This window comes from Hippoglossus stenolepis, chromosome 16, assembly GCF_022539355.2.
Source record: "Hippoglossus stenolepis isolate QCI-W04-F060 chromosome 16, HSTE1.2, whole genome shotgun sequence".
Classification (NCBI taxonomy): domain Eukaryota; kingdom Metazoa; phylum Chordata; class Actinopteri; order Pleuronectiformes; family Pleuronectidae; genus Hippoglossus; species Hippoglossus stenolepis.
Window position 1 is genome coordinate 10,459,593 of NC_061498.1, and position 26,813 is coordinate 10,486,405.

Genomic DNA, 26,813 nt, shown 5'->3' on the forward strand with positions numbered 1-26,813 from the left:
GAACACAGATAAAAGAAAGTCATCGCTAATTCCTTTACAACCCAAGGCCTGCTGGACTGACATGTCCACATAGAGGCCGATGGACAGAATAGACTCCCCCCCCCAGCATCCTACTGCAGCCAGACAGCCAATGACAAGCACAGAGAACCAGGCGGCAGTAGAGGAAAAGGAGAAGTAATTGGTCGGCTGAAAGGCAATGGAGGCTGGTGACTTACGGAGGTCCTGTTCCCTCAGAACCGGGACAATTCTGGACCCAAACTGGAAGGTAAAGAGAACCTTTGGGTTTGAATGGCTCATCTCTCACATCATGCACGGCTCACATTTTGTTTACGACACTGCTGGTTAGTCTGGTGCAAGACGAACATGTAGGTTGATAATAACAACTTGTGACTGAGATGAGGGATGGGGGACAGCAGGTACACACTTCATGCTCCACGTGCAACGTACAGCGCTGTATGCTCATTTTCAAATCTAAAAACCATCTGGTCTTTCACTGTGAATGCAATGCAACCAACAGGCAGGTGTTCAGAAGTACCGTCCGCTGAAAGGAGGGCACCGTTTTCTCTTACACGACTCAAAACACGAGCCAAAAGAAGATCTACAATACAACCAAAAGAGGAGGAAAGGCAGGCGGATACACACAGTACACACACGCCACAGCACACCACCACACACACACACCACAGCACACCACCACACACACCACAACACACACACACACACACACACACACACACACACACACACACACACACACACACACACACACACACACACACACACACACACACACACACACACACACACACACACACACACACACACACACACACACACACACACAGTTTTCTTTCACAGAGCAGCACAGATGCTATGGGTGTTACTGGGGGAACAGGGGTGAGGGTGAAACATGCTGAGGACGCACGTAAGGGGCGGGAGGTTTCAGACCTTTGAAAAGTTTGAAACAAGGAAGTAATTCAACAAAATGTCATGTCACTGACAGAACAGACTTCTCGTCAGACCAAACTGTTTATTAATATATAGAGATATGTTTTATTTAGAATACCTTTGTAAAAACTCACCATACATTCAAGGTCAATTTTTAGTAATCACATTTTCTGGTTTCCCTCCACAGCATGCATAAGATAAACAATTCAACTAATCAGTAGTTTTTCTCATCGTTTCTGCAAATATTGTAATTTTTTTTTCATACAAGGACAATAAGTTAGATTTTTAAAAGAAAAGACCAAAAACAAAACAAAAATAAACTACATATTCACTCAGGGAATACAATCATAAATAACAGTGAGAGCTGCAAAACAAAGCTGTGGTTTTGTCATTTTCCCCTAAAACTAATTCACAGCTGTAATTGAGGATACTCAACAAAACGATCAGAGACCCCTCCCGACTCACTGTGGCTTCAGGAAACAGAGCAAAGTGAACGAATGAAAACGTATTTTATTTCATCTGTTTTATACTGGCAGTTAATTCAACCAAGAATGGGGGAAGAAAAAAAAAAAAAGCTTTCTGTGGGGCCTGAGGGTGTCAAATTTAATTAAAATTTGAATATTAAAATAGGTTTTTGCAATGATCATAATACAGTGCGATTTGGTGGACTGACGGAAACAATTTATAATCTATATATGTGTGAATATATATATATATATAGATATCTATATATCTATACATATACTGTGACTTGTTGAAGCTCAGTTAGAAAATTTGCTTCGTTGCACAGAAAGTATGTGTTTCGATAGAAAATAAAAGAAGCAAAGTAAGGCAAATATGACACACACACACCCTCTGGACAGAAAATCAAGTCTAGCACTGACACGAGGAAGCACAGCGCCACCTACGGGATCTCTCAGAACAGAAACACAGTAATCTGCTGCACAGCCTTACTTTGAACAAAGCTTTTTTTGAGCGTGTGTGCATGTGTGTGTGTGTGTGTGTGTGTGTGTGTGTGTGTGTGTGTGTGTGTGTGTGTGCGTGTATGTGTATGTATTGGGTGGGAACTTGATAACACAGGGCCCACGTGTGCTTAAAAAAGGCCATTCAGCCAGTGGCTTTTAGTACAATGACATTGAAGTCTTTTGGCACTTGTACAGTACATGAACATGTCCTTTAGTTTGACAAAATGACACAACCATGTACATGCATGAAAGACAAGCAGTAGCAAAGGCAGTCTCTTGAGAGATCAGTCCGTGATGGTGGACTGTGATCAGAGATAAGAGTATTCAGAGTCCATATCGCTGCATGCCGAGCAGGTAGGGCCCGCTCTGGCTCTCTCGCTCAACGCAATCCTCCACCCACCAACCGCTACTGTCCGCACCGACACCACCAGCAGCAGCACCCAGGACGGACGGAGGGAGCAAAAGGAGGGACCCGGGGAGGAAGAGAGGACAGAAAGGAGGGATGAAACTGGCCTCTTCCACTTGGAGAAGGGGTGTGTGTGGAGGCAGAGGAGGAGAGGTGGAGACAAGCGGACAGGAGGAGGGAGGCTAAGAGGAGGGAAAAGATGGGGAGGAAGAGGCCCCTGTGCTATCCGGAGCTGTCTGTGTCTGTCTGTATGTCTGTTCTCACACAGTCGAAATCAATTTGCCATCAGGACTGTCACTGTGGAACAAAGAGAGAAGGAAGCTTGCCAGGTCGGACACACTCAGAGAGAAATGGAGAAAGACAAGACAGGCACAGGGAGGCAGGGTAGTGTTTAGGAAGCATGTAGGTGGGGGGGGGTCAGGAAAATCTGCGTCGCCCCCACCTACAGTTACAACTCCAAACACACCCGCCGTGACCAGGAAGATTGGACTTCCAATTCTCTCATCAACATGTTTTTACCCAGATATGGTTTCCCGATTGGATGTCGTTGCCCTTATTGAACCAATTTAGTGAATGTTTGCCAGTCATTAAAAAAAAAGTAGAGTAATTACTGTTGATGAGAAAATCATCAAGTCATCTCCTTAGCTGGAGGCACGTAGGGTTAGATTAGTCTGTTGGGGGTGAATACACCCTGCAGGACAGTGTTGTCTCAAAAATACTGATACACAAAACCACACACACACACACGCACGCACACACGCACACACACACACACACACACAGAGCAGACGGGAATGTGCGTAAACAGCTACATGTGGATACTGGTGCCCAAAGCCCCAGACTGACGAGCAGTGATGATTGATGAAGTCAGCATGATGTCTACTGTCACAACAGGTACTCCACCAAAACACAACTGCACACACACCCCACCTCTCTCTTTCTTTCTCTCTCTCTCTCACACACACACACTCTTTTGCACGAGCACACACAATTCTACACACGTACACAAGAAACGCACACCCCGATTGGACAGAAACAGGCACAGGATACATCTGAACCCTAACCTTGCACGACCCTGGTGAGTCAGCAAGGACTTGATGGGATTACAGTTAAAATGCCCTGTATGGGTCACGAGGGCTCTGACTATAACCTGAGACACTGACCCGACTAGACTGTATTCAGTTACGTCAAAAACACGGAAAGAGCAAAGAAGACAAAGAAGACAGTAAAAAGATATTCAAAAGGAAACAGTGAGCATACAAATGACAAGGTCGGAATAATAAAATTAAATGTGGAGCCTGAGATTAACTTTAATCTTCATGAATTCTGAACTGATTAGTTGATTGACAGGAAATCAATGAACAACACTTTTCATCTTATTCAAGTTGCTATGATTTGCTCATTTTCTCTGTTTTATGAAACCAAGTGTTCAACATCTTTGGATTTTGGACTAAGTGTCTGACAGGTCTAATTATTGAAAATGACTACGGGAAAACAGTGTTAAAAACTAATCAAAATAATAATAATGAAAAAAATATCTATAGCAAATCATAAAAAACAAAGATAGTTGCAGCCTTACTCTTGTAAATGAAGGTAAGTGTACTTTATATCAGACGCTGTGTGGGACTATATTATACCAAAGCATCACAATGTATTACAAATATTAATTGTATACATAAAATACTATACTAACAGTCTTAAAATACTTTATAAGGTTAAGGAGACATGATGGAGTGAAAATACTGATTTAAATTCAAAGAACAAATCTTAATCTATTAAAGACTTAGTTCTGTAGTGCTGTTTTTTTTCCTCATCACTAATATTTGCTTTCGACTGTAATTTGCTCCGTCAGTTCAAAAGCCTCATTGTCAACAGCACACTGGAAAATCCTGCACTTTCGTAGACGAGTGTACTTTTTGACCTCACTACAAACCTAAAACTCGTGTGGGATGTGCACGTCGCTGTGGACGTTGATCAGTTGCCTTGCTGTCTCATGTGTGCTCCAGCTTCTGCATGCAGCTCAGGTAAAATGACATTTGTCTGAGGCTCTCGTGTCTATTACTTAGCAGATTTCAGTTCTTCCACCCGACTACCCAAGATAAAAAACTTCAGATGGCAGCAGCAGTCATACAGTATCAATCTTTTCTAAGATGACAGGGCAGAGGAGGCACTTACCTTGTGGCAAAGCGGCCGTCATAATCCTCAATAGCAGGCTGAAAAGATAAAAGTAACGTTCATTTGTGTGTTTGCATGCTGTACTCACATACAAACACTAGGTGGCAGCAGAAACTGAGCAAAAAGGCTCATCTTATTATGAGATGCTGCAGGATTACTCATATCCAATTATGCAACATAAGTCTAAACCAGATGGGGGGGTGCCGCAAATTAACTGAGCGAGTGTAACGAGTGTAGAAATTGTATTATTCACGGGGTGACGAAGTGAAATTGGACCTACCTGTGTGCCGAAGCCTGCCATGCTGTAGGGGCGTGGGCGGGTCTGTGCTAAGCTCTGTGCCAGCAGTCGGGCGGTCAGGCCATAGTCAGGTGTGGGCAGTGATCCGTCGTTCTCCAACAAGTTCCCTGTGCTGCTACTTTTCCCATGGTGCAAACTGGGGAAGTAACAAAAGGCATCAGACTTGGACTCGTTAGGAATCATTAAGTCGACGGGCCGTTTGGGGAAAAGTGCAACATACTTCACTCTGAGCTTCTCACTGTCGCTTTCGGGCAGCACGCGCGTGTAGGAGAACGGGAACCAGCCACGCCTGGGAAGTGAGTTAAGACCTTGTCAAACCTTCGCTGCACTTAATGTGGGACTAATGTTTATGCAATCTCACCGAGTGGACTCAGGCAAAAACTGAATTAATGAATAAATCACTTACATCTTGTTCTTCTCATTCTCCCCATAGTGCCAGCCGTCACGGGCTTCGGGCACTAGCAGGGTAATGACGTCGCCCTCGGAAAAGCTGAGCAGGGTGCCGTTGTCACCGGCGGCATGGGAGAAGATGGCCTGGACACGAGCGCGCCCATTCTTCTCCAGCCCTGCAGCCATGGAACTGGATCTGGGAAGGGTCCGTGTCTCACCTGAAGGTTTCGCAGACAGGCACAACGGACAAAGACAATGATTAAGGGAATTAGGAGTTCATCGAATGAGAGTCCCAGAAACTCGGTGATAAGTAATATCCATGTCTGTCAAGTCAAGTCAGAGGTCATGCAGATGCTCTAAATCTAGCATCATCTTAAATGGGCTTTCGCATTTCCGTCCTTCTGATAACTTACCCACAGGGTTCTTATTCTTGGCGGGGGCAGGCCTGCGCACAGGGAGGGTGTTGGAGTAGACATCGCTGACCTGTCTCTGAGGCTGAGACTGGGGCGGACCCTGTGCCTGAGTCTGAGGGGACGAAGGCCTGACTTGAGACACGGACATCGTCCCTCCATCTGTCCAAAATTCCTCCCCATGGACTCCTGTTGTCCCATTGACCATGGACATGCCATCAGGGCCAATCAGCCTCTGGAATAAACAAGCGGACAAACGGATTAAATAACAAAATGTTTAATACGGTCTTACCCTCTGCAAAACTACAGCATCCATCATAAAATGTTAAGATCGAATTGAAGTGATGCTTAACATCTGCTGTGTTCATATCAATTTATCCTGATAAAAACACTGCAGTTGGAGAAGGGAACTCCAGTGAGAGTCTAGTCTGTTCGTCGCTGCAGATTCTAAACAGCTCATTAAGTTGAGTGGCGTCTTTAAACCGAGACTAGAGAGACGTCTCCCTGATTTGCTTCTCTATGGAGGGCTGAAGGGGGATTCGCTGACATTAGGACAGAGCTGTTTGCTCCTTCACGGTGCTTTAGTGCTGAAGAAAATTAAAGTAAGTGATCGCATACAAGTTATACAGTTTAGAAAAGTAAGGGGATTTCTGTATTTTGTGTTTGATGTTATACTCAAGGCTGTCACTACAGTTAATCATCAGAATTTTAATTATATATATATATTATGATATAATAATACAAATTTAAATAATCACAATAATAATTCATGACATTGAAACACACTTATCTGATCAGCAAACATGCAAAAAATAGAACTATATAAATAAATAAAGTGTTGTGGCATGTTTTCAGGCCCAGCTGAGTGTCACTCACCGCTGGGTGTCCAAGGCCACCACCCATGAAGACGGCCAGCTCTGGGGGCACAGGAAGTGGCTGGGCTCCAGGGATGGGGTCGGAGATGACCAGGTTGGATTTGGAGGTATGCAGGGGGCTCGTGCCCCCAAGGGAGGCAGAGCCCATCTGCTGGGCTAGCAGCATGGCCCTCTCTGGCAACTTGTTGGGGTCCGAACAGGCCTGTTGCCACACTGGAATCTTCTGGGTCAGAAGGTCTTTGCCCTGAAAGGAGGAGGGAAAGGTTGAAGAAGCACCAGAGAGAAATCAATACAAATACATAGAGTGTGCAGCACTAAAGAGAAAAGAGACGTCCATGTGGCTGAAATGTGACCAGAGAAAAACAAACAGTTGGAGCCATTTCTTTCATAAACCTTCAATTTTCCCCCTATGTTCTAAAAACACTCGGTCCAAAAAGATATTTTCCTCACTGTGTATCCTCGACCACTGCCCTGGGCACAGCCATGATGATATGCTGTGTGGGTGAGTCAGCGAGACGGAACACAAACACGCTGTAACACAACCATGCTGCCCGCTGCGACACCTCACATGGCCATTGTATAGAAACAGAGGTAAATGCACAGGAAGGCACATGTTGTATATGCATGCATCATATTTATATACATGCACACACAAAAACACAGACAGTGTCCCTCTGCATGTGCTAATTTGTAGCTCTCGCAGTGTCTTTCTCTCTCGTACACACACAGCAGATCCTCTGGGAAAGGGTTCTTCAGTTTGCTGAAGGTGAACTCTTCCCACGCACACCCCCATCCTGATTAATGACTAGACTCCATGTTGAAAAACAAAGCGGCAGCACAGACCCCACACACACACACACACACACACACACACGCACACACACACACACACACACACACACAGCTTGATAACTATCCATTACCTTTGATGGATGATATCAGAGTAAATCTGTGCGGATTTAAAAAACATTCTTCGATTCAAATCTCAGCAGTGATGTGAAAATAACGAGGAGCTGTTATGAAATTCTCCAGTGACTGTTGTTGTTAACAACATGCATGAGGAGTAATTCACATTTCGGCGTCCTGTTCATTGCACTGAGCATTCATTTAAATCTATCTCTGTCTAGATTCAGTATTTTAATGCTTTTTCACTGTTTAAGTCATTGTTTTTTTAAATTGAATGATCGAGGTAGTTCTCCTCACAAAAAAAGGGGGAGACACATTCGGAGGTGCAATGATGGATTACAGCTTCAGATAGGCTTGTCAGCGGGGCATTGTCTGCAGTCTTAATGAATTTTTAAAAAGACAAGGCCCCTATGAGCGGTCAGAGCTAATGCGACTTTGAATTATATATCTCCTACTATGCTTTTTCTTGGCTGAACAATGGTCTACAGCAGGTGAGCTCCAAATAAAACAGAGATGACTGATGGGGAGTATTTGTCTAAAACAACACAATAAACACAAAGAGAATAAGTTAAGTTTGATAAATTGACCTAACAAGTTTTTTCCTCTTGGTAGTCAAAAGACAGAAAACGGAAAAGTTCACACTGCACAGCTTCCTGTCTTGCGATGTGGAGTCTTGTGAGTCCAAAACTACATGACTTACAACACACAACACACAACCTTTCAACCAGGAGAAACCCCCCCGACTTGTATGTCAATTTGTTCATCTTGGCGTTCGACAGACGCCCGGACTTACCTTGCCGTGGTAGGCACTGCTGTTCTTGGCCACGGCACACTGGCGGTCTACCAGGAAGCAGTACCTGCGACGCTCCTCAGACAGGGCCGTCTTGTAGCCGTCAGCGATGAAGGTGTCCAGCTCAGTCTGCTTACTGCTGATGGTCTCCACAAACTGAAAGACACAGAAATAAGTAGAGTTAACCGAGTGGAATCATTCGTCACACTATCTACAGATTTCCTCTGTATCATATTTATTACGTGCTGAACACCATGACTACCTCGTCCTGGTGTTGCACAGCTCGTGTGTGCACATAAACTGAACATGCTTGCACTATATTCAATACTGCCTAGTGTCGATGCACCTATCCTAACAAGATATTTGTTGTTCATTTATACATGTATACATTTCTCCTTCCCTCCTTAAACAATTTTTTGTTTAATGTAATTGTTATGTAACAGTAAATTCTTTTTTTTATTTCAATGCACTTCATACTGTGTGTGTGGTTGTGTATGTGACACACAAAAGTTGAATTTGAAAAGACAAACATTCACAGGCTGATTATTTTCAATGAACGGATTTTCTGGTGGGTGAAATAGAAAGAAATTAGGCCACTTTTTATTCAAAATTCAAATATTCATTGGAACGTGGTGGGAAAAAGTTTGTATTTGACCAGTAACGACCAGTTCAAATTCAAAAATCACACCATCTGAAGTAGTTAGTCTCCGGATCCAGCAGAGGGCGATCACTTTCAGCTTGGCTTACTGCGTGCCCTCTTGACCCTTCGTCGGTAAAGCCAGCCAGTATTGTTACATTGTTTTGCGATGACAATGGAGCAAGCGAAGCCGTCCCGAGCAGACGATCATGACACCAGAGCATCGGAGAAGCGGCATGCGGAAGTATTTTGGGGCTCTACGCCGCAGACAGCAAAGTATCGACTGTTTGTCCAAATTGTACCATGCAAATGCCTTATAACAAATCTGCGGTCAGAGGAATGTCAAGTATACAACCTTGTCCGATTTGCATGTCATGTGAAATTCTTTCGAACTTGATTTTTGGAAAAACTGACACGAAAAGAAACACAAAACCTCAAGAAGCCCCTTATTCACATCAGGTAGATCAGTGGTCAGAACGTCTGGACAAGGAAAAGGACCAAGCTTCAACAAGTCCATTTTGTAATGACACGCTGCTTCACATTCACACAATTACTCACTCACAAAACTCGGAGCTTCTCAGCACAGGACCGTCTTGTACTGCCAATCACTGCACAGCTCCAGTGAGGCAATTACAGGTTAAGTGCACCTCGGCAGTGATAGTTAAGCAAGGAGAGAGCCTTACAGCAGAACTTTGCCCGGCCAGATTTTCCCTGCCGAGTGCTAGCGGAGACGAGGCAATTAAGGCTGAAGATCCGGCGGTGGGGCGGAGGAACTGCTCGCAAAGACCCAGTAATCCATTTTACATGTCGGACAATAACAAATAAGAGGTGTATTGATGTGGGTATGAGAGTGGGAGGCAATGACAGAAAGAGAGAGAGAGAGAGGGGTAGAGATCCAGAGCTGTCGGTTTGTCTTAGCACGAGCTCTCTAAAAAAAAAAAGGGAAATGTCACCGGGAAATGTCTCACTGAGTTCACCACACACACACACACACACACACACACACACACACACACACACACACACACACACACACACACACACACACACACACACACACACACACACACACACACACACACACACACACACACACACACACACACACACACACAGGGAGCCTTATTGGGAAGAACAAAATGTCATTTAAGGTTGTTTTTTTTGTGTCCGTACATGTCAGTTGTGTAATTACCAAGCTGGTAGCTGAAGGTTTTAGATCCCGTATAGTCTCAAAGTAGGTCGACTGACTGGGTCCAGTTTCATGGCTTTAATACTGTAACATCTGCTGATAAAAACTGACCTAGAAAAGAGTGTTATATTTACTTCTATTGATTTATATAAGACTGAACTCTTCTTGGGGGTATTCACAGGTTTCAAGGGGGTATAGCTTTTCACATTGAATCAAGTAACCACACCTACCAAGGATAAGTTTCTTATGGTGTATGAAAACACCAGACTCGTTGTGTGGTTTAGTATAAAAGACCCTTCAACCTTGTATTTTTGACATTTGGCTTTAGAATTTTTTTTATTTCAGGTCACTTGTGTTCTCAAAGCATTAGAGGAGAAGGTTTTACATTTCATACATTCCTCAGGGAGTCATTACCTCCGCCAAGGAGATTATGTTTTCACCCCGGTCCATTTGTTTGTTGGAGCAAGATTATGCAAATACTACAGGACGGATTACCATGAAACTTGGTGGAAGGATGTGGTGTTCGTCAGAGAAGAACCAATTAAATGTCGGCGAGGATCAGGATCAGGGGGCAGATCCAGGAATTATCTTTCTATCACTTTCTTTAACATTGTGATACGAGGGATATCTTTGACTTTTCACAGATTTCCCAGAAAATTATTCATGGTTCTTGATGAAAAAAAAACATGTAGGGGGACTGATGTGTGCAATTCGGTGCAGATCCAAATAAAAACCTGGATATAGTGAATTAAAATGAGATTTCATAAGGAGGACCTTAAGGAATGCACTCTACTGACAAATTCTAGGCCTTTTATGTAGATATTTGACTTGAGAATTAAGGATAATTGTTGTTTCACTTAGTGGCAGAAAATAGGAAACTGACATGATCCATGCTGTTGCTGTTGGTGCTGCTGTGTCACAAATTCAGTTCAGTATTGTTCTCACATTATTAGAGCGAGAGAGAGTTTTACATTTTCCCACATTCCTCAAAGACTCGTTAAGTTTGTTAAGCCGGTGATCAGATCCTGCGGTGCCATCACACAGTGCGGATGCATTTCACTTAGTAACCGCCAGAGAACAGCACTTCCCTCACTGCCAGCAGCCAAGAAGTTACCTCACTGGTATTCCAGGAACAAAGTGGATTAACTGAACACAAACATTTTGAGGGATGGCCTTTCTGCATCAGGTCGAGAAGAAATCCACGAGGAAACTTTTCAAGGATAATCGTTCGATGAATGCAGCCGGACCTGACTCTATTCTTTCTGTTCACCTTAAAATAAAATTAAGTTCTTATACAGTGGCCCAGTAAGTTGCTCTAGCTCTGCACATGCAAGCACAGTGTTCAGGGAAAGGCTTGAGCATCTTCTCGGCAAGGTGGGTCGTGAAGGCAGGAACAAAGTTATGCTACTGCAGATATGTCGCTGGAGCTGCCAACTTTTTTCTCCCAGTCTTTTTCTTTCCTGTGAAAAGGTTACCAGATGGTGATGTTGTTTTGGTGCATGTCTACTGCAGAGAGTGATGAAAAAAAGACAGAATGAAAGAAAGAAAGAAAGAAAGAAGGGAGAACGGAGGATAGAGATATGCCACAGTGACACACACGGCTAGTTCGGTTTGTGAATGGGTCTTTGGTTACACATGACAACCATTTAAAAGATTACAACAAACTTGGCTGCCCCTTCTCTCTCTCTCTCTCTCTCTCTCTGTGGTGGAGTGACCCTTTTGGGGGGGTTTGTTTCTTTTTGCAGCCTCTGACTCACAGTCTGCCGGCCTCTCCGGCACCTCGGAGCCGAGCTAATGGGAGCGACTCAACCAGTGCGCCCTCTCCTCTTGTCAAATCCACACGGTCCAATTCTCCAACCGTTGCAAAGGTCACCAAAGTAACCCAAGACAATGAGTGCGGTGGGAAAAGCCCCGGCAGACACCAGTCACCATTATGTCAGAGCGACCTCAGGTTACATCGCAGCTGGAATGACTCGTTTGGCAAAGGTTATGAATATAAATGAAACCTGCTGCACGTCAGTCCAGTTCCTGCACTCGGACTTTAAGTGATCAGCTGTGTGTGTGTGTGTGTGTGCGCACACCCTTACACTGACACATTCTAGATTTTGATTCATTAAATTCCATTTTTGTATCATACAAATACAGACAAATGTAGCCAACGTATAATTATTCAAATAAACAACCTTTAATGTTGTCATCATTTAGATATTCATAACTCATCATTCAGTCAGACACACGCTTGTCATTGGCTTGCTGATACTTGGATGACACCACACGAGCCGTATGGAGGCACGCCATGTTTTTTTTTTTTTTACATCTGAAGACGGTGTCCCATTTACTTCAATTGTATTGGATTTGGCTGCAACGCTGTTTACCCCTGAGACTCCAGAAGTGTTTTATGGACTCAAACACTTCACCCACCCCTCCATCGGCATAGTGGTGAGTAGATAACGAGTGAATTTTCATTTTTCGCTGAACTATCCCTTTAAGACCTTTGACCCCGGGATAAGTTTGCACAGTCAGTGCCACAGGTGCTTGATTTAAACAGGAAGTGAAAAAAGAAAAAAATGAAAAAGAATCTTCTGAACAAATACTTTAAACGTTGATACACTGTCTTTTCTCATGAATGTTGTGAATATTGTCATTTTGTTTGCTTTCTATTGGACTTCTGTCCGTCCTGCGAGAGATGTGCACATTGATAGAATTGCCCATACGATGGAGAAGTTACAGAAAGGGATTCACAACTTTTTCACAAAGCTGCAAAGCATAAAGCAGGAGTGTGTGTACCCCGTTTCAGTCCTGTGGGGATTCAAAAGCACTTTGCCGCACAGCTGAGAGCTGCTTGGGTCCGCGCCTCTGTTCCTTCATCATCAGCAGCTTTAAGATTCAAAAGAATGGTGTTGTATTGTAATGCTCGAGGGCACAACAGAAAGCACCTACACCTACAGCTCCTGCATGAATCTGACGTGCGTGCGTGTGTTTCAATGCATCTGCATGAATATATCTATCCACAATGAATTTCTCTTTTATATTTTATGACAAAGCTGAAGAAATGAGCTTATGAAACATCTGGTGACATTAATTCTGAAACCCATCTCCTCTCTATCTGTCTGGGCCCTTATTAAACAGCCTATACAGTACGGAGGAGGTTTATCTAGATGAAACTCTTTTCTACGGCACGATGGTCCACTCCACTGAACTACATAATGAGCTGATTAGCATTTTGGCAAGGGCTTTGCCCATTGATGAGGTGGCACAGGGAAAGTGTCTGACGGCAGAGAACAGGGAGGAGAGGGAAGACGGACAAAGAGACGGACAAAGAGAAGCGGGAAAGACAACAGTGAGAAGTGCAAGAGAGAAAGAGGGAGAGCGAGAGAGAGAGAGAGAGAGAGAGAGTGATGGAGACTGCGATCAATGAAATGTGGCCACCATCTGTGTCCGCTGCCAGACTGCGCTCAGACATACTTTACTTTTTAATGAAAAAGAGAAGAGATATAAAAGAGAGAAACTCAGCGGCTCTCATCTGTTAAAATAACACAGATGTGGTGGAGTAGGAGGAAGAGGGGACATCGAGATCTCCGAAGCAACTTTACTTGTACTTTCTCAACTGGAAGAAACCAGAAATTAGACAAAGTCACTATCTAAACCTTTCTAAAGTTGGTGTATGGTTGTCATTGTGAAGCACAGGAATGAAGGGCCACGTCTCTCTCTCTCTCCGTGTCTGCTCTCCTGAGGACTCGGGCACAAACGAGTTGACTTTTCTCTACGCCCACACGCCCACAGCCGTGATATAATCAGTGAAAGGGAGCAGACTGAAAATGAGAGGGGGGAGATTGATTTTCCTTTTGACTGCTAACCAACTGTACGATATGAGTCCAGAGCCGCAGATGGGCCCAGGTGATCAGTCATACAGCCTCAGTGAGATTGTGCAGTAATTCTACAGCTCGGTGTGTCCAATAAGTTCAAATTAATTGGGTTTTTTGGCTGCGCTAAGTCTATTTGTCGTCACTTAACCTTAGATCCACAGTAAATTATCTTACAACGTAAACTGCTGGCAACGGAATAGTGCATCATGGTCCCCATACGCTAAAATGCAAAGTCTTTAAAGACCTCCTGACCTTTGCTTGGTGCCTTTGTCAGGTCAAACAAAAGAATATCTTCTTTAAATATTTGTGTACAGTGCTAATGATTTTGTACCTTTTGTCTGGAGTCACCAACAAGACAAATTTTCAATTTGAACAAATATTGAAACCTACATGGGCTTACAGGAATTGTAAAAAATATGTTTTAATAAATTATAATATTTTCTTTGTGATGCTGCCATGGATGGATCCAGGGGTGGGGCCAGGGGGACAGAGGAACTAGCTTAAATCTGATAGGATAGGTCCACTTCAGCTGCCTGTCAGTAGTCTAACAAAGAATTAATACAACAATTGGTTAAGCATTTGATTCTCTTACTACACAAGGTGCTTAAACAGGGGACAATTTCTGAGCTAACAGTAAACAGGGAAATACTTAATTGTGCCCCGTACTCAATAAGGAATTGTGCACAGAAGCTGGGACGTATAATTGGTCCCTCTGTGTAAATTATGGCACCTTTATGGCCCTTAAATTAAGAAAATGGATATGCTGCAGAAGCTTTTCCTCTTACACCACCATTAGTGCAAACTTGTAATGTCCCTTTAACCTTTCACAATGCTTTAACACCAACTATCCTCTGCAAATTGGTCAGTAATTAGGCCCAGAGTCCAACGTTTTGATATTTTGAGGTGTGATGAACAATCTTCTTCCTGGACAAACTTCCTGCTGATTTGCAAAAAGAGGATTTCATGTATATACCTGTTCCTGTTCATCAAAGTGTGCTTCATCTCACATGGGAACAGAGGCTTAATTATTCAGCACATAAGGCCGTCTGAGACGGACAGGAACATGAAACGACTTGTCATTCTTGACTGGAGATTTTCTGGCTTAGTGCACTCACACACCCCGCTCCATACGAAACCAGACTGCCAACTTTGGAACCTTAAGATGACACTTCATACAACATCTCCTCATGGCATCCCTGACACACTGGAACAAACTCAATATGACAAAGCAGTCAGATCAATCCAACACTGGCGGGGCTCAGAAACAGACGTGTATGTGTATGTAATCTCTGGATAGAGGTTTTCTTCTCGAACCCGAGCAGCAAACTTTTAAAACTCTACCGCTTATTCACAAGTGTCGGACAAATCCAGATTCTAGTTCAGCTCTTGATCTGATTCTGCGAGGGCCAAGCAGGCTTCCCAGCGAGACCCAGCAGCAGCACGGCAATTACCGTGCAAGCCTCAACCTGTTAGTATGAGATTTTTGCCTGCATCCCTGCAGGCAGTCAAGACTTCCAGCCACCGGTGAAGACACGGTGAAGTTGCCCTGACGCCACTTTCTGCATTATATTTCTCAGTTTGAGAATGAACTCTTGTTACAGGGCTAAACAAACGAATAACTTGTAAACAGCACCGCAGACGAGGCCTAGAGCAGCAGGTTGATGCAGAGACGAATAAGCGTCTTTGCAGGTATTTGCGTGTGAGTGCACACAGGCACTCCCTCTACTGTCAAGTCGACGGTGAATCACTCCTTCAAATCCATCACTATTCATTTCACCGGAGCTGCTCGGCGGGAGGTCACTTTGCTATGGAAATAACCGCAAGAATGACGACGACGGCTAAAGTAAACAGTGGTTCGTTTCTCCCTGTGAATCAGGCGACTGCTTTCGGTTTGACGGGCTTCTGAAATGTTGCTCGTCAGACTCGAAAAGACTGAAACTGTTCGGGGAAAAAAAAAGCATTCGAGTATTTCATCCATAAGTTGCAGCAGTGGCACAAACACACACCCTCTGCGTGTCACGTCACGTCACCCACACACACACACCATTGGAATGCCACACCTTTTTCAATACAGACCGCACAGCAATTTCCACCAGCATAATGTATATGTAGTTTGAGTGTGTAATAAAAATAAATATATATATATATAGTAAATATTTCCTTGTATATACAGTAAAGGGAGATTTAAAGGAAGACATAATATCTACAAACAAACCAGGGTTAGGGGGTTAGGGGGCAACTTAAACTGCTATTGCTTTCACTACTGAAGAGTGAATAAGATTGTGCTGTGAGTGTTTTATTTTGAAAGGTCAGAGTTTGAGGTGCTTGTACTAGTCCACTTCAGGTAATTGACTCAGCTATTTTGTGCTGCATATGCAAGCTGTGCTTTTATTCATTCTGTTAAAACCCTGATCAAAGCTCTGTGCCGGGAACACACTGGACGCATTGAAATAAATGTGTTCCAGTACATCAATTAGTGTAGCTGACTTATTATTTTACTTTTTCATTTTGTGTGTGTCTGCGTGCCTGCTGTGTGTGTGTGTGTGTGTGTGTGTGTGTGTGTGTGTGTGTCGCGCCTGCTGTGTGTGTGTTGATGTTGGCAAGGACACAAGAAGCATTTTCAAACCTCCACTATTTGCCTTCCCACTCAGGGCACCGCGTCGCCACCGCCTCCACCCCCATCCTAGCTGTTTAGTGTATTCTCTTTACTTTATGAAGAATAAAGTCATTATTTCGCAAACCAAGACTCACAAATCTCTAATCCAGTCACCCACATGCACACAAACGCTGCCGCTATGAACGGCTGGAGGATGTGTGTATTGTAGTCTTCTTCAAATTGATATAGTTGAGTCTGAGTAGTTTATCCTGTTTTCTTGTTTGACACAACTTTGAATGGACCAATCTTTATACATTTATACTGTTGTAAATATCTGAGTATTAATGTGACATTCGTGCAAAAAAAAAAAAACCCCGGGCGAGAGACTCACCTGCATCTCCTTCTCTCCGTACTTGGAGGGGTTCTTGCTGCCCTGGCTCTTCCTGCGCAGCTTCTTCAGCTCGGCCTGGCACTTCTCCAGACTCTCCCCTTTGCTCTTGTGCTCCGTCTGGTATTTCTTAAGGGCAGCCTAGGGGTGACACAAACACAAAATTAGGACCACAAATTACAAAGGTCACGGTGGAAGGAGCTGGGACGTAGATGGGCAAATGCATAACACCCTCACAACATTCCGGCTTTGTTTTTACACCACTAGCAGTCACTGGATTCAACTCATTTCAGCGCAGCAGGGCAAATCCTTTTATTACTCGTTCATTTGTGTTATAATCACTGCGTATTACTGTTGTGTGGCACTGCAGATGCGAGGACGGACTGTTTTTTTCTAGACTCCCTCTTGGCATTCGGACAGGGCCTTGGCATCTGAGAGCAATCTTATTAATTAAAAATTAAAAATTCAAGATTCCTTTATTTTTGCAGCGACACAGCTCGTGATTGTGCCTCTTAAAACATGGATTGTTAGTGATCATGCCTGCAAAGTAAAAAAATAAAAATTATAATAATGCTTAATTTGCAGAACAAGCTAAATGACTGGAGTAGTCCTTTTCTATAGCCGGAGTTTATTCATTCACTTTATTCAATTTGCTTATTTAATTATTTATTTATTGAGGGAAAAACAACTTTGTTTCCGGGCTGTACGAGCTCTGTTGCTATAGTAACTGTGTCTGGTGTGACAAAGCTCATGTGGGGTTTTTTTCTGTACGAGGCAGAATTGGCGGAGAGGAGCGCGTGCATGAGGGTTCAACACCCACATTTGCATAGTGTAAGACGCTGAGGATGAAGGTAGGAATCCTCCAGGCAGCGTTTTCTTGCTGGCGAAGGAGCAGAGATGAAGTCGGTGCCGGCACCGGAAGACTGAAACGGTGAAACATGCAGCGTTTGGATCTCAACGGAGACGGGCGGCGCTAGGTCTCACAACAGCTGGATATTTCCATTTCAACTTTATCTACCATTGATTGATTCCTTCATGTCACAAGCTTCTCTGAAATACTGATTTAGCCATATTGACAAATTCCTGACCAAATGGACTAAACCATGCCTTTTGCACCGGTGTTGTCTTTGTTTTGCAAATAACAGTGACTGACTGCTTCTCTCACTCCGTCCTTGTCTTTGAGGTAAATGAGCTGAGCCAATACGTGTTGCTCTGCAATCACATTTACATTACGACTCAGAGAAAATGAGGCTCCCTGGGGGAAAGTCCCGGCGCAGCTCATAGATCATAGTAACGATTAGAGGAGAGACTATTGTGAGAAAAGTTTTCTTGTAGTTTGCAGGGCCTGATCGCCTCATTAAGCTGGAAGGTCCCTGCTAATTTACAAAGCAAAAGCCTGTTTGACGTTAGTCACCAAGCCCTTGTGCCCACGACTATCACTCACCGCATGCATGGCTACGACGGCACACGGAGAATATGTTTAAACTTAAATAGGACCAGAGTGGGCAGCAGATGAACCTTAGTACACTTGGAGAATCCCAAAAGGCTGATCTGCCAGAAAAGCTCCTATCATTAATAATCTTTGTTTTAGGTTCATGCCCAAATTCTGACCTCGGTGTAATGACTAGAGAGTGCAGGAGCCATTACGTGAGACAAGAGAGATGAGACACAGAGGGAGAACAGAGAGAAATGCACCACTGGGAACATCACATGCGCATGCTGGGGGAAAAAAAAGGGGCTTTTCTTTGAGTCCTTTTTGAACAGAATCAAAATTTCGGATGATTAATTCACAAAGTGTGAAGCAAAATGATTGCTATTATCACTGCGGCGGATCTGTAGAAAATTCATTAAAAGTAATGGATGCTAAAACCGCAGGGACGCACCAAGATAGGGATGTGTGAAATGGCTGATGCATCTGGAAGCATGGAACCTCTCTCTCATCTTTGGCATATCACTATACGCGCAGAGCACAAATGTGGCAGAGACAAAGTTTACACAGAGATGGTTCTCATTAGAACACTCGTGGTTTTAACTCAATATGACGGCGTCTGATTTTATCCATGCGTCTTCTCGGTGACGTCGAGTCCTGTTTTCTGTGTATTGGTAGAAGCAAAAGGTGTGTGAGCAGCAGCTCGTAACGTGGTCCTTCCACAATACACTACAATGTATGGCCATATCCTCCCATCCCCCAAAACAACACACACAGTGCTGCTCTACACTCAGGCTGCAGCCCACTCATTCTAAAGATATCACATGTAGACCAGCTCCACAATGCTCACACACACACACACACACACACACACACACACACACACACACACACACACACACACACACACACACACACACACACACACACACACACACACACACACACCAGAAGGGGGTTATTATAAATCGGTCTACCCCTTGACAGGTGAGTAGACGTGAAATGTTATTTCAAAACATCTTTTTTTTTTGTTTCCCCCTCAGACACATCCTCTAATTGTCTCAGAGACCGACTTTGATCCAGATGTTAACACACAGCTTTTCCTTCACCTCCGTTTTCAGTCTACACTTAAGAGATTTGAGGCAACATGACATAAATCATTAAAAACGAGCTAAAAACGCGGCGTGCGCTTATTGGATGGAGGCTGTCCTCGGGCTTTGGAAAGCAGAGCCAATCAGATACTCACAGTCAGATAACGAGAGTCCAGGTCCACCTTCTTCTCCAGCTCGGAGAGCAGCTCGTTGTGGAAGGATTTCAACTGGGGAGAAAGCACAGGGGCAGCTCAATAACACGCTGACGATATTCATGTCGACTGTGAAAGGAAAAGAAGCTGCAAACTGAGTAACAAAATACCACATTAAGTTATTCACAATAGATCAACAAGCTGTTAAAAACACTTTAAGATTATATTTTTAAATAACAGTCCTCGCCTGGGAGGCTCGCTTTCATTTTGCAGATCACTGTTAGTGAAAACTAGGCTAATAGGATAATAATTATATATCAGTATCGTACTTTAAATGTGTGATCCTCTGACATTCATTTTTCATCTGCCAAGGAGGTTACATTTTTGTCTGCGTTTGTTTGTTAGTTTGCAGGATTACACAAAATCGTCTTGACTGGTTTCCATGGCACTTTGTGGAGCGGTGGTGCATGACCCAAGGAGGAAGCCTTTAAAATTAGCTGCAAATCAAAATCAGGGGGGGGGATTGTAATTTCTACTTTCTTCAACATTGTGAGACAGGGCCTTTTTCACCATTTTCGTTGATCTTTCAGAGAATAAAGAATAGATCTTGCATGTTAAGGGGACCGATATTTATGAGTGTGTGCAATTTGGTGCAGATCCAAATAAAAAAAAGGAGACTGTTTGGCCTGGGGGGGGTTATGCACTCTGCTAACTGCCTCTCTACACTGATCAGCCACATTAAAACAGGATACTGGTGTTACGGTTGTGACTGAACTTTGTATACTGTTACAATTAATATGAACTCCTATTCCTAATCTTTGCTGTTTTATTTCTTGTAATTCATTGAATGTACGTGGTCTATACATGTAACATCAATATTTGTGCATAACGTGTCTATTTTAACGACATTGATATGATATTGATTGTAACAGCCAGCATAAAGTGAACGCTAAGCTAAAAGTGCATCGACGGCGGACAACTTAAACAAGTGCACTACCCAGAATGCCACACTGTTCAATTAACTCACTCGACTTCCCCAGACGCCTCCTGAGTTTGCAGTTTGGATTTATATGGGGTCAGCATGTGTGCTCGTTCAATTCAAGTTCATTTTGGTTTAATTGTCGTGTTTTCCATGTACTGCCCGGAGGATCTCCAGAGATCAGGGACGTATCTGTGTCGAGGCTGGGCAGGTTTATTGAGCAGCGTCGTGAGACAGGGCCACAACACCAAATTAAAACATATTATTGCTGTAGCAGCTTGTCGTCGTGTCTTAAGTGTTGTTTAAATATTGCATTACAGGACATTTTGCATTTCCATCGCATTAGAGGATGAGGCTGTGTTGAACCGCAAAAAACTAAAAACCCCTTTGAGCTTAGAATACCAACCATCTCCTCGAGCTGCACTTGGATCTGTCTGTGGACCTCAGCCATCTGGAACAGCACATCCCCTGCACAGAGAGGAAGAGGGAGAGAACACATCAACAACACTCAAACGCACGACCATTTTCTACTGCAGAGGAACCGACAGGAGGAAGGTAGGAGACGAGAGAGAAGAAGGAACGAGAAAAAGCAAAGAGAGACCCCAGCGTGCAATGCTCATGCAGTATAACACGACACACGTACACATACAGGACAAGTGACTTGTAACTGGGACAATGAGGAACAAGATGAAAGTTTGGCACAAGATAAAAGCGAGAAAATAAAATGGCAAGTGAGGGAAATTAGGGGAAAACAAGAGAAACTGAAGGAAACAAATTCGGTGAAATTAAATTCTGGGTTCTTCAAGCATGTAAGTAATGATGTCTCGTGGAGATCAAACACATCGCTTCTCTTCCTTTGTTTAATCTTAACGTCAGGCAATGTGATTTCTAGAGCCAAAAACCCCCCCCAAAAACAAAAACAACTCAAAGTTTAAAGTCTGCACATAAAAGGGAGACGACGAGGAAATAACCAAAAGGGAAGAGATAAGGAGGGTCATGCAGCTAGTGAGTGTTTCATTTTCATATACCTACAGGCTGCCTCTTCTGAATGTGCAGTGCATTGTCAAGAAAAGGAACACAAAGAGCTACATTGAGCGAAGGACACATAAACACAGAGACCTGGTGAAAAGGCAGCATGAACATGTCGAAAGAGACCTTACGGCCCACCTATGGCCTAAAACCCAGTCGCGAGTTGTAAACCTTTGGTTTATTCATGAAACAATCGTCCCATTATATTCCAATTACTATACTGCAAGTAATAGACCGAGACGTATTAATAAAGGTGTAATTTGACTGCCATTTCTTAAAAACAGGATTTCAAGATCAATTTAATTGCATTTATCAAATCTGGTAAATGAGTTTGATCAAAAGAAATCAGACCATTGTACAAGACAATACTAATGCATGAAGGACGTGCACACTGAAGTGCGCACATCAGATTGTTTTGTCCCCACACAGCCACTCTTTTAGCAGCAGACCTGGAAGAGCACATCTCGACCCATCTCCAAACGCTTGCGGAGTGAAATGAGAAGGTTTTCTCAGAAGTGGTTTCAGAAACAAACTTTACAGCTTTACCAAAGAGCTTTGGAGTGGTCCTCTTCTCAAAAGACAGCGAGTACAAAAATGCAAATCGCTGCGGACAAACAACACTGAAGTGACGGACGGCGAAAAAATAAAAAAGGGGGAAGACGGACATAAATGCAGCAAAGCAAGTTGTAGCTTTAGACTATAAGGGAGGGAAATGCAATGTGCACAGTAATTAACCTCCGAAGAGGTGGAAAACTGTATAATTTAAAGATAAAGTGCTTTGATATTTGTGTAATGTGTTGGGTCCAATTTTACTTCAACCCCCTATTTAGCAATTATAAGCAGTCTATAATCAAGTTAAATAAATAGCTTGTGACACAATAATGCAGCTGCAAGTGGATATAAAACAAGTGTTTATTAATGTACAGCAATAATAATTTCTACTATTACACTGATGTTGTATCGGTTTATACGGCATCTTTCACTTGAGGCTGACCTGACCACATCTGCCTAAAACGACAATATAGTGCATCATAAATAAATGATTAAATGCCTTACTAGTTATTAATGCTAAATAGAGGGTTAAAGTAAAGTCAAACAGTGAAAGATTGATTCCTGAAGAGCCAATCACAAAGCAAGGGTTTAAATTAAAAACACTAATATGAAAACTTATTTATGATTTTTGGCATCAGTAAAATGCCGTTTCGACCATCTTGTCTCACGTGTGAGGTGTTTGCAGCAAAATCCAAGACTATGTTGAGAATAGATGTTAAATTCAATCACTGCCCCTATGACTCCTGTATACCCCAGACAAACCGGCCTTTTGCTCATGGTGTAACCTGGCTACATGATCTTGTGCCTCACAGGAGCAGAGAAGCAGGCCAAAGCATCCTGTCAGTTCCCAGCAGGCCTGCTAAGCAGCTTAGAGATACTCATCCCTGATCACAGCCCTTCACGGCTTAGAAACCCTGGCATTCTGTTGGCGGCTTCAACTAGCTGGATCAATTAAATTAAGTGAGCAGCCATCACTATACCCAGCGCGCTTGCACACACACACACACACACACACACACACACACACACACACACACACACAGACACGGACAGTGGCAGCAGAACAGGGTGTTTGCAAGAGGCCAGAAAGGTAAAGAATAAATGAATCAGCGACAGATCTCATCTTGTCATCTGCAGTTTCATTACTGCAAAATGTACAATGCCAAGAAAAAAAAAAAAAGAGGAAAAAAAAAAAAATTCACACTTTGGAGACGCAAATAGTTACCATGGCAACTTCGATATCATATCACACACAACAACGGCAATAGAGAATTGCGCTGCAACCTTCCCGGGCAGTTAGCAGCGGAAGATTCAATCAAGAATCAATAAGAGGCATGATGTGGAAAATCCAAACGTGTTGTGCAATGTTATTGTTTCACTGAGGAAATATTTGCCGGGCATGACACAACCTGTGAGACTCGATGCAAGACAGGTACCGGCCTGGCAAGGATATCCGCATTCCCGGCTGAGAGTGATATGACAGACAGGTCGATAGCCGCGGTGACAGCCCCCCGAAAGCGCACGGAAACACGCAAGACACACAAGACACACAACCCCACCGCCAGTGAATAAACCCTCAGAGACTTGTCATTATTGTATCAATATTTCCCAGCTCACTTCAGCCGCGCCTGTGTCCCAGGCTGAGAGGAAACAATGGTTCCTTTGTTGGGAGGTGAGCTCGGGTTGATCTGCACCTGCAGCACAGCGACAAGCAGCCACATGCCTGTTGGCTTCAAACCACCGAGTCAGGGGAGGATGCATGTACGCAGCACTTTGGTGCATGCGGACAGACTGTCCCCTGAAGTATGACATCAGTTTTTGTAGATGCATCGACTGCTTGTGTAACAGCAGCGATGATACACCCACACAGGTAGAGCAAAAGGAAGAAAAACACTGAATAACAGAATGTGGGCTATGGAGCAGAAAAAGAAAAACATAAAAAAAAGTGGAAGTTTGCGATGTTGAAGGGAGAGAACAAGAGAGACAGAGATGGAGGGAGGGAGAGAATGGAGGTGGATGTAGATGCACTGAATCACTGGTGAAGGTCAAGCCGGATTCACTACGGGTTGTCATGGAAGCGGGATAATGCTAGGGTCGTTGCCATGGGAGAAGTTGCAAGATGAGGGGCAGCAGCTGCAAAGTGCTGTGTTACAAAATGCTGCTCAGAGATCTCCACCCCTACAATCAGCTGTCATTACATCAGCATCCCCACTTCCCCGGGGAGGAAGAGGGGAGGGGGTCCCACCTGGGGAGAACGAGTACACAGGTATGTGCATGTGTGTATGTGCGCAGTGTGTGTGTGTGACTAGTACAGTGATGTTAATGGCTTCCTACATGGCATGCTCAGTCATAGGGGGAACAAACAAGGTTGAGAGTATATTGGGGCAGCGAGATTATGTGCGAAAAGTAGGTAATAGCTGCGAGTCTGGGTTGCAGTGTGAGCGCGTGAAACAACGACACACACACACACACACACACCACACACACACACACACGAGGAAAAAGCTCTTTTCCCGCTTCGCTCAATCACATAACCTCTCAGGGGGAGAAAACTTTTGATGAATGACATATTACTCAAATTGAACACTCAGCTATCGCAGCTGTTCAACCTAGTAGCCTAAAATAAGCTTGTCCAGCAATGGTGTCATGCATTTAGGCCATAATGAAGGCTTTCACATGCAGGGGCACTGTACGGCTGCTAAACAGGAGTGGACCAATGTAGTGTTGATACACATATATATACATACATACATACATACATACATACATATATATATACATACATATATATATTCCAACAAGGTCCTGGGTACAGGCCGTCATGCCGTGTCTGCCCGATGATGCTGTGCAGTGTGTAGCAAATCTTTAAGTTGCTGCTCCACTAGAGCCTCAACCACAGCACATTTTAGAACTGACAAAAAAAAAAAAAGCTGTATATGTCGAAAGTTAGCATCTTTCCGTTTACACAAAGATAAAATAAAATGTTAATTTCTTATCCAACTAAAATGCATGCCGTGAACCTTGACCACAGAAAGTATTACAATGAGCTGTTTACCCACAGTTATATCAAATACTACTGTTCAGTTACCGGAAAGGCTTAGAATAAGAACAGTTAACCAGATATAATATTGTAGTTTTTGACTAAAAATGATTTAGACAGTGGGTGCAGTGCTTTGGCTGAATATTGAGTTATAACATATACGGTATAGAATGATGGACGACATGGCTGCTCCACTAAGCTGCAGTATAAGTCATAAACCCCGCCTCCTCTACGCAAATAGTTCAAGATCACTTCAAATATATTCCGCAGAAGACATCTTCTGTCATTGTAGGTGGTTGTTGTCACATCAATGTATGTCCAACTGTCAATTTGTCTAGTAAGTTAATTTAAAATTTAAAGTTATTTGAGGCTATAAAAAAAAAAAAAAAGGGGGGTGAAACGTGATGATTGACAGCTGAGCCTGACTCATGATTGGTCGAGACGGAGTACTGACGGGACCTCCCTACCGTGGTTCCATCCCCCAAACACTATACTGTGCAGGCTGCGGCTTCAAATGTGGATATGAGGATATTTGGGCTTCATGTCTGGATAGCATCCATCTTTGTATGTACAATCTAAAGTCTGAGCATAAATCTTAAGAAAAGCATAAACTAAACAATTCAACACTCGAGTCCACGATGTCCTGCTCTTTATTTCATATAGTAGGCTGGTTCTTTGATTATATTAGTCATTAGAGGCCATGAGATGTAGTCGGGCGTATAGAGAGATCATGGTTGACCACACCACGAGAATAACAGCAACATCAAACTCAGCGAAATAGAAACTTGTCGTAGCTCACATCGTTTCCCCTGATTGACGCCAGATTTCATTGTACAGCTGATGCTTCATAACTCAACCGAAACCTGCACAAAGGCTGCAGCCTCAGGTTATGACTTAAACTCTCATAAAAGAAATACACCTCCTGAGGGAAACTTTGATTGCTGCAGCACAAAACACCAGCTTGATAACCTATCGCTGTTTGTTTCCTTGACACTGACGGCACAAATGATGAATCACAAGCACTTTGCCTGATTTGACGAGGTCGGGAGGAACACGGAGGGAGAAAGGAAGGGGGAACGGATGTCAAAAACAAGACGAGCGAGGAACGATTTTAAAGATGATGGGGTTTTTTGGTTTTTTTTTGGCCTAAAAGTACAACATTCAAAGTGAAGAAAGCTTAAAAGTAAATTGGGGCAGAGAGAAAGAGCAATATGAAGGTAAAAAGTGGAGTTATGGGGAAAGTCCCTGGATAATACAGTAACTGCAAGTGATGCCTAAGAAGGGAGACGACTGTGAACCCATACAACAGTTTTAATGATAGTGCTGTTTTCTCCAAAGCTGGATAATAGAGCTCTTTGCACTTGAGTGGAGGCAATAAGGAAAACAGCAGAGTCATGCAGCTACCTGTTGAGGCATGAGAGTCAAGGAGGGGTTGAGTGAAAAGTGTGTGTGTTATTTGATCCAGCAAGTTAGCCCGAAGAAACCAGGGCCAGTAAGGGTCTCTATACACACACACACACACACACACACACACACACACACACACACACACACACACACACACACACACACACACACACACACACACACACACACACACACACACACACAGTAAGCCCGTCTCATTTTTCTCACAGCTTTCTGGGTCTATATGGTTTTCTAGCATTATGCAGAGCCCTTAGTCATTTAATCAGGTCACACA

The 26,813-nt window shown here is 43.5% G+C and overlaps 1 protein-coding gene across 3 annotated transcripts in view; it reads right to left on the bottom strand.

Annotated features, from left to right (window-relative positions):
- Positions 1-26,813, bottom strand: part of baiap2a (BAR/IMD domain containing adaptor protein 2a) — a 52,547-nt gene that overhangs the window by 1,627 nt on the left and 24,107 nt on the right. The window contains exons 4-14 of one of the 3 annotated variants that reach the window (XM_035179999.2): positions 20,897-20,958; positions 19,515-19,586; positions 16,843-16,980; positions 8,167-8,319; positions 6,469-6,711; positions 5,596-5,827; positions 5,199-5,400; positions 5,013-5,081; positions 4,775-4,928; positions 4,495-4,532; positions 216-258 (exon numbers count right to left, since the gene is read on the bottom strand). In XM_035179999.2, the coding sequence (XP_035035890.1) occupies positions 231-258; positions 4,495-4,532; positions 4,775-4,928; positions 5,013-5,081; positions 5,199-5,400; positions 5,596-5,827; positions 6,469-6,711; positions 8,167-8,319; positions 16,843-16,980; positions 19,515-19,586; positions 20,897-20,958 (1,391 nt within the window). In that variant the 3' untranslated portion in view covers positions 216-230. Of the gene's footprint in view, positions 1-215; positions 259-1,027; positions 2,617-4,494; positions 4,533-4,774; positions 4,929-5,012; positions 5,082-5,198; positions 5,401-5,595; positions 5,828-6,468; positions 6,712-8,166; positions 8,320-16,842; positions 16,981-19,514; positions 19,587-20,896; positions 20,959-26,813 lie in introns of those variants that run through there. The other 2 variants (XM_035179998.2, XM_035179997.2) reach the window with 2 other exon arrangements.